At 34.7% G+C, this 8,558-nt stretch overlaps 2 protein-coding genes across 2 annotated transcripts in view; one reads left to right on the forward strand and one right to left on the reverse strand.

Annotated features, from left to right (window-relative positions):
- Window positions 1-5,249, reverse strand: part of LOC107730814 (putative pre-mRNA-splicing factor ATP-dependent RNA helicase DHX16) — an 8,070-nt gene extending 2,821 nt beyond the window's left edge. The window contains 7 exon segments of the mRNA XM_016541755.1: window positions 1,872-2,043; window positions 2,189-2,256; window positions 2,526-2,573; window positions 4,122-4,220; window positions 4,697-4,780; window positions 4,782-4,908; window positions 5,094-5,249. Coding sequence (XP_016397241.1) covers window positions 1,872-2,043; window positions 2,189-2,256; window positions 2,526-2,573; window positions 4,122-4,220; window positions 4,697-4,780; window positions 4,782-4,908; window positions 5,094-5,230 — 735 coding nt within the window. The 5' untranslated portion in view covers window positions 5,231-5,249.
- Window positions 5,250-6,414: 1,165 nt separating this feature from the next.
- The window catches only part of ppt2a.2 (palmitoyl-protein thioesterase 2a, tandem duplicate 2), a 4,490-nt gene continuing 2,346 nt past the window's right edge, over window positions 6,415-8,558 (forward strand). Inside the window, exons 1-2 of the mRNA XM_016541793.1 lie at window positions 6,415-6,681; window positions 7,133-7,286. Coding sequence (XP_016397279.1) covers window positions 6,526-6,681; window positions 7,133-7,286 — 310 coding nt within the window. The 5' untranslated portion in view covers window positions 6,415-6,525. The remainder of the gene's footprint in view (window positions 6,682-7,132; window positions 7,287-8,558) is intronic.

Raw genomic sequence — 8,558 nt, forward strand, 5'->3', positions numbered from 1 at the left:
AAAGACGTTATGGCGGTTTTTCCCCATCCCACTGTATCTCATGTTTTTAAATGAAGAAAGTAGCCTACTCTATGTGATTGGTTTTCGGTCCTTTGTATTAAACTATACATACATGCATTGTGCTGTTTTTTTTTTCTTTCTAATTGCTTAAGCAACTTTATTATTTAAATATGGTTTATAAACATTATTTTAAACATTATGCACTTTTTTTCAAAGATAGTCGTTTTATTTTATTACGCTTTGAAGAAATGTGCATAATATTTTGCTCGATGCACCCTCTTGTGGCCTCAGGAGAGAAGTCAAAAGCTTTTTTCCCCCTAACTGAAATTATGCCTTTTAAATTCAAATATAATTTGAATTTTGATAATATTTAAGTAGCAAATTCGAATTTAGTTTTTCAGTCATTTTGACAGCCCTAAGCCACTCTCTAACCAATCAAGAGAAAGAGTGAAGGAGAAAGACTCGGGTAACTCGCGTGTGAGTTAATGTTTTAAATCAGACTCAGGCAGTGAAACGTTCAGAGAATTTAATATCAGTTTACAACTGGCTCCATAACTGATTTGTGAATCATTATTTGGTTATGTCCAATTCAATCTGAATGGGGAACCACTCTCTACCCACAAACAGAGAAAGACACCACTGAATACTAATGAATACAATAACTGTGTGTGATGTGCATGCAACAACAAACACACCCGCAAGCAGTGAAGTCTGATTCACAAACAAATGACTCTTATGAACATTACTGTGATTTATACTTTAGGTTTGTGATGGGGAACCACTCTCTGTTGTTATGTCCAATTCAATCTGAATGGGGAACCACTCTCTACCCACAAACAGAGAAAGACACCACTGAATACTAATGAATACAATAACTGTGTGTGATGTGCATGCAACAACAAACACACCCGCAAGCAGTGAAGTCTGATTCACAAACAAATGACTCTTATGAACATTATTTGGTTATGTCCAATTCAATCTGAATGGGGAACCACTCTCTACCCACAAACAAAGAAAGACACCACTGAATACTAATGAATACAATAACTGTGTGTGTTGTGCATGCAACAACAAACACACCGCAAGCAGTGAAGTCTGATTCACAAACAAATGACTCTTATGAACATTACTGTGATTTATACTTTAGGTTTGTGAGAGCATTTTATAAATGGTTGTTCATGTGAATTAAAGTTTCTGCAAACAAAAAAATTGTGAATTAATGTGCAATTAAAGATACATATTCACATTGTTTTGTTAAAAAATAAATAATAAAAAGTAAGGTAGAAAAAAACTAATTGAAAAATGTACAAAAAATATGCATAATGGGTCCAGTTGAAAGGTTGAATTGACTGTAAGAAAAACTTTCTTTGGGACTATAAGACCATTTGACTTTTTTTCCCCCCCAAAAAAACAAGATCAGAAGAGTGAAAGCATTACTGTAATGAACGTTTACTAAATACAGCCTGCTTTATAACTTAAATTATTGAGCACTTTTGTTATTGAAGTTTAGTAACCAAAAAAGACTTCTAAATGCTTTATTTTAGGTGCCAAACGCTGCCAAAAATATATTTTTTAACACAATGTTTCTGCTGTTTGAATAGTCCTTCTTACAAAACATTGTACAAGACAAGAACTTCCGGCTAAAGCATCTACACATAAACACACACGTCCGCACAGGCCTGAATAACCTGCTCAGCAATCCAACTGCTGCACATCTCCCATAAGGAAGTCACGCTAGACATGATGAGTATTCTGACAATAACAAATCATTTCTGTTAGCACAACTACCGGGTCGTAAAAGTGTGCAAAGCCTCAGATGTCAGAATGATTGCTGCTTTGAGTGATATTTCCAAGTGCACACATAAACACACCTGTGTATATACAATGAGCAGCACAATGTGATCTCCTCCTGGTACCACAAAGTTCATTCGAGCATTGTCGGCATGAACCACTTTGTCCTTGGGCCGGTAGAAGATGGAGTTGTTCACTGACAGCATGGCCGCAGCATGGCCAATGGTCAGAATCTCCTCAGAGCACTTATAACTGAAAGACAGACCAATGAACAGACTTCAAAACATCACAGTAACAACACCAGGTAAAAGGTAATCAGTGATGAGTAAATAACAAAAATTGCATATAAGCTTGAAAATGATGGTTTAATGATTGTTTCTTTGCAGTTTAGACTCACTGTTCAGAAGCCAGAATCATTTTACTCAGCATGGGGTCCACAGGAAGTTCAGCCATCCTTCGGCCAAGCTACAGTGCAAGAGGAACAAAATTAAGTAAATAACCAAGAGCTAAATATTGGTATACTTCCATAAGGAATATTCATGAATGGAATTATTTATAGTTCATTGCCGGGTCCAGAGGCCTTATTGACACCCAGCTTTTTGTCGTAAACCTCCTTGTAAATGAGTTGTGAACACAACTGAGTTTACCAAAGTTTATGAGGGCTTAAAAAACAAATGTATTCTAATGTAGCATAATTATAGGGTTATAAAGTTATTTTTTTTAAAAATTCGCACCTTAGTAAGTTCACCGAGGTGGTTAAGGGCACCCAAGGCGTAAAGCTGCTCCAGCGTTTCGTGAGGAGGAGGATCCATGAAGTCGAAATGAATCAGGTCGTTCACAGATCAGGAAATACATGTTAGATCTTAAGCACATATTAATATACATAATGTGTTTGATTATAGGGAGTGAATAAGTGTGTCAGGTCTATTTATGTATGCATTAAAGTTACAGTTTCTAAATACCACACCCCAAAATTGACATTGTTTGTCATAATAAAAATACACTACAAACTCAGTGGAATGACCTAATAAGTATTTGGACACATAAGCCATACCTTACATTGTCTAAGTAAATATCTATCAGAGAATTTCAATATGAGTCATTTTAACCTACTAGTCCTGAGATCATTTTAATAGACGTGTTCTACAATTTAAAAGTTTGGGGTAACATTTCTTGATCAATTATATATTAATTTCTATGAATACTTTTATTCAGCAAGGATACATTAAAATAAAGTGATTGTAAAGACATTTATAATGTTATAAAATATTCCCATTTTTAAATAAATGCTGTTCTTTTGAAATATCTGTTCATCAAAGAATACTGAAAAGAAAACGTATCACGGTTTCCACATGAGGTCTAATTGAAATGTTGAACTGAATGCAAGGTCAACAACTTTTTGCCCCAAAAATGCAGAAATATTCTTTAAAAAAACCCCACTAAACTATTTGTATAACACAAATACAATAAGGATCAGCAGAGTGAAAGCGTTAAATTGTCACAAATGTTTGCTAAATACTGCTATTGCTAATCTCCTCCTGCAACACCAGAGGACACAGTAAACGTCAGTATTACGAATATAAATATCATCTACACTATTGATGATCCACAAACTGTACCGATATACATAATACACAAATACCAGAACAATAAATCTTTCTGGCTCATCACGGCTTTTCCATCTTGACAAGCTAAGTTTTTTATTTTTATTTTACATTAGTGCTTTTTATGCCTTTATCGATAAACAGTGGAAAGAGACAGGAAAGAGATGCAGGGTGACGCAAGCTTGTATTTAGTGTAAATGTATGTTCCCTCACACATAAATGTATACATTATAAAATCATATCATAATATATTATAGTTTAAAAATAAAATGACCCCCTTAAATAGCTTCAATGCAGTTAATATGTTTGTTAGTAGCGCTGCAGCACCAATATAATTCTAGTGCTGATGTGGTACTGAAGTACTAGTACCTCTGACATCCTTGTATATATATATATATATATATATATTACATAATATAAAATGTAAAAATTAAAATATGTATAATAATATAATAATTAGCTACTTTTTTTTTCATTTTACGTTTATTTGTATTGCACTTTTCACAATACATATCCTTTCAAAGCAGCTTTATAGAAAATGAATGTTGTTACAATCAAGTAGTCAGAGGTGACTGCGGGAAAAATTGATGATGATGTATTGGGAGAAATCTTTTTTCTGTTATGCCGTGACACAGCACAGCTTCTCTTAATAGATGTATGCATTGATAGATAGTCCGTCCACAAGGGCAATATGAACTATGAATAAACTGAGTGTCAAGGACTGACCTGTCCAGTGAGGAAGACCAGTACGTCTCCAGCCGGCTGAGTGACATGGATCTGTAGCACTGACACAGCACATGCTTCTAGGTAGTCAGCCTCCAGAGCCTGAACCAAAATACAAATGATATTAACAATATGCATTATGCAATGTACGAATGAAGGATCAAATGATCAGAGAAATCACTAAATTGGATTCTTACACTGAGGCGGCGATAATTATTTTCATGTTATGACTAATAACCGACAAATGGCTAATATTACAATTCTATACTATTTAGTCTAAATAAATTATTAATAAAACATTAAAACCTAAAATCATTTTAAATGCTTAAAGTGAATTTAGGCATCACAACATTAAATGAAAAGTACACAAAAATGCAATTCATTTGTTAAAGATTAAATTTAACAGTGTTATTAAATTAATCTTTTTTTAAAGCTTAACTTTAAGTGAGGATTAGAGTTCATCTAAATATAAAAATAACCATGCACAATGAAATATACAATACATTACATTACACCCCTAATATACATGTCATTATATGACAAACTGAATGTCTTGTGCTTTAATCACAGTCCAATACCTTTGTGTAGTAGATGTCCACAGGAAACCTACGACCTGGAATCCTAAATACGGGTGCATCGTCAAAGAAGCAAGAGAAGCGTTCCTGTGTCCAGAGTGGCGCTGGCCACCAGAACCTTCAGGTCAGGGCGGAAACGTGCAATGTCTTTGATTAGACCGAAGAGGATGTCTGTGTGTAACGTTCGCTCGTGGGCCTCATCGATGCTGATCACACTGATCACAGAAAAACAGCCAATTAAAAAGAGAAAGCAATCATGAAAGCAATGATGGCAGTCATATTATTAAAAATGTCAAAAAATATTAATTCTGTAAGGTAAGCTTCCCTATCGCATAAAATCAAAAGATCAAATTTTAAAATGCTAATATTAAAATAAAAATTCTGTAGGGTAAGTTTTTACCTGTAGCTGGCGAGGTCGGGCTCTGTAAGAAACTCTCTGAGTAACATGCCATCAGTCATGTACTTCAGGATGGTGTGTTCTGACGTACAGTCCTCAAAACGGATGCTGTAGCCCACCTGTGGAAAATATGACAACATATCTAATCTAAAAACTACAAATGGATTTTTTGTATTTCAGGCACCAATGCTCGGAGACAACAGACTGTAGCGTTTACACCTTTTTGTGTAGAACCGTTTCCACTGAACCCTGATATTTGAATCTGTATCGTTGGCGGCACATATTTGATTCCTGTCAAAATACAAGTCCAGATTTAAAGCGTTAAGAGCACCAGATGTGTTATGCTTACAATACGAATCATTATATTTTCCGGTGGACGTGTCGCATCTCGCATGCACTTCATATTAAAACGAAAGCGTAATATGCCTAAATAAGACATAATTCATGTAAAAAATAGAAAAAAATCTTAAGATTTTTATGTAGCCTATATTTTCTAAAGAATTCTAAAGAAACGGTATTTTAGTCTAATCAGTGACGGGTAGCTTTCAATAATAGATGTAGTGCTCAGAAAGTTAAAAACTGTTGAGGTCTTTGTAGGAACTCTTGTATCACTTGATATAACTAGCATTCAAGAAAAGAAATTCACATTTCACATTGTTTATATATATATATATATATATATACACACACACAGGGGTGCAGATAAGTGGTATGCAGACCAAAATAAAAAATGCGCTGTGTAAATAAGCTCTGACAGCGCATTTGCTTACCGACATGGTTTACAGCTGTTAATGCACAATTACCATTTTAGATCGACAAACTGTAATACTGTATAAGATTTCTATTCAAACTGAAAGCATAAATCTAGGCTACCAGATGCCGTTTTCAAAGCACAATGCAAAACAGTGACATTTCATACTGATGCGCTTCAGTCGGCAGGGCGGTGCTAAACCCGGAAGCGCATATACTTACTTGCCGGCAACCCGCCAAAATAAAAGCCTGCTGATTTTAAGTTTGAAAATGATGAAAATTCATCTTTAAAAAAAGAAGTAAATATTAGCATTTTATTTTTAAGTTTACTATAAAATAGTTGTATTTGTATTTAATACTCCCTTTTTATTTTAAAATATAATCGTGTGTGTGTGTGTGTGTGTGTGTAAACAATGTGAAATGCTTGCATTTCTACCGATAAACCACATCAACTGGTGTGTGAGAGGAAGCGGTCTATAAAAGTATCACCTCAACTGTGACAAAACATCACATGAGGAACAACTTACCAGTTATAAACGTCTCGATAGAGGCTCAAACTTTTTGACAGGTCTTACCACCGTTAGACTAGTCTGCTTGGTAGCTATAATTTTGATTTAAAAAATTATTGGAAAAAACATTTGGTTTCAGTTTATAGATTATTGAGAGCTATTGTCGGAGTGCCTCTATGGGGGGATTGATGACTGATGGCTGCAGACCATGTGTTCTTATATGGGCTGTATTTCTGCTGTCCTCTGTCATGGGATACAGACCAGTAATTATTGTTCACGGGATATTAGATGGACCCAGACAGTTTGAAATTTTGGCTAAATTTATCAATCAGGTAAGATCATCTTATTTATCTATTTAGCAACGTTATTTTTTATTATTGTTTTATATGTAAGTATATTTAATTTAAGTAAAATAACTAATGCACTTCTATTTGTATTTTTAAATTATATTTTAATGTACTTTATATTGTGATTTTAAAAAGGTGTGTTTTTTGTTTGTTTTTTTGTTTTGTTTTTGGGTTTCTGTAGTTATTTAGTTTTTCACCCTTACCTACGTTTTTAAATAAGCAAGTTTAGGGGTCAAAAACTTTGTAAAATTCAGAAAAAGCACACCTTCTATCTAAGTTTTTTAAATCATAATCTAAGTTCTAAGCAACCAAATTTTTAATTGCATAACATTTTTTTTTAAAGTTGTTTCAGTTCCATCTTACAGTTTTTGGCACATAGTTCTCCTTTTTTATCAAGGATGAAACTCACCAACTTCTCTGTTCCACTGTGTTTTAGTCTCATCCAGGTACCAATGTGACCACACTAGCCCTGTATGACTACACTGCCAGTTTGAAGCCACTGTGGCAACAGGTAGATGGATTCAGAGAGGCTATCAGACCCATCATGGAGAGTGCTGAAGATGGTGTCCATCTCATCTGCTTCTCACAAGGTTATCTAAACTCATAACTAATAAGATGTTTGTTATATATACACCATTCAAAATAGGGCTGCACGATTATCAAAAATTATAATTGTCGATTATTTCCTTGAAATTGTAATTGCGATTATTAATTACGATTATCACAATTTACACTAAATGATGTTTATAACAGTTTGAAGCAACTGCATGCCATATTTTTATATAAACATAAACAAGCTGAAAACACTGAAAAACTTTATTGCTTTTCTATATGTATGTCAACTATACATTGGATTGGTTTCTTCTTTAAATAAATAAAGTAAATTAAAACAATGGGAAAACCCTTAAGTTAACCTGCAGAAAGAAAAAAAACACATTTAAAGCATGCAGAATAACATAAGTGAACTTTGAACGATTACGTATAATTGTGGCATCCGTAATTGTAATCGCGATTAGAAATTCAATTAATTGTGCAGCCCTAGTTCAAAAGTTTTTGTTTTTGAAAAAAAGTCCCTTATGCTCTCCAAGGCAGCTTTTATTTAATAAAAAATACAGTAAAAACCGTAATATTCTGAAATAATATTTCAATTTAAAGGGGTCATATGATGCGATTTCAAGTTCTCCTTTCTCTTTGGAGTGTTACAAGCTGTTCGTGAATAGATAAGATCCCTAAAGTTGCAAAGACTACAGTCTCAAACCCAAAGAGATATTCTTTATAAAAGTGGTGACTCGTCCATGCCCTCCTAAAACGCCTCGTTCTAACACGCCCCCACATGTCCACGTCACGATGTGCGAAGATTCGCATAACGCCGCCCAAATGTTCACGCAAAGAAAGAAGGCGTAACTTTATTGTTGCTGCCACCGCCGCCGCCATGTTGTGAAGACGCTGTGTGTTTCGTTGTGAAAGCGAAACTACTTTGTTTGGTCTTCCAAAAGAGGACACAACTAGAAATCAGTGGTTAAGTTGTATTTACAACACTGTTCCAGAACAGTTCAACCCAAATATTCAGATGTGTGCAGCGCATTTTACATAGGACTGTTTCCTGAAACTGGGAGAGTAGCCTACAATGCGTCTGTGCACAAAGGCTGTTTCTATAAAGTGGGGCAGTTCCAACTTTGCAAGGACAGTCTGGCACTTCTGACTCACAGCCTGTAAGTACATTTTCATATTTAAAGAATTTGCCACTGATGATTCAAACGCGAGTTTTGAGCAGTGTAGAGTAGCACTTGATATTTGTCGTTTCTCCGATCACAAATGCAGACATGGTTTTATGTTTACGCAGCGCGATACGCAACGCAACG

Source organism: Sinocyclocheilus rhinocerous, unplaced genomic scaffold (genome assembly GCF_001515625.1).
Source record: "Sinocyclocheilus rhinocerous isolate Xijiao unplaced genomic scaffold, SAMN03320098_v1.1 scaffold938, whole genome shotgun sequence".
Classification (NCBI taxonomy): Eukaryota; Metazoa; Chordata; class Actinopteri; order Cypriniformes; family Cyprinidae; genus Sinocyclocheilus; species Sinocyclocheilus rhinocerous.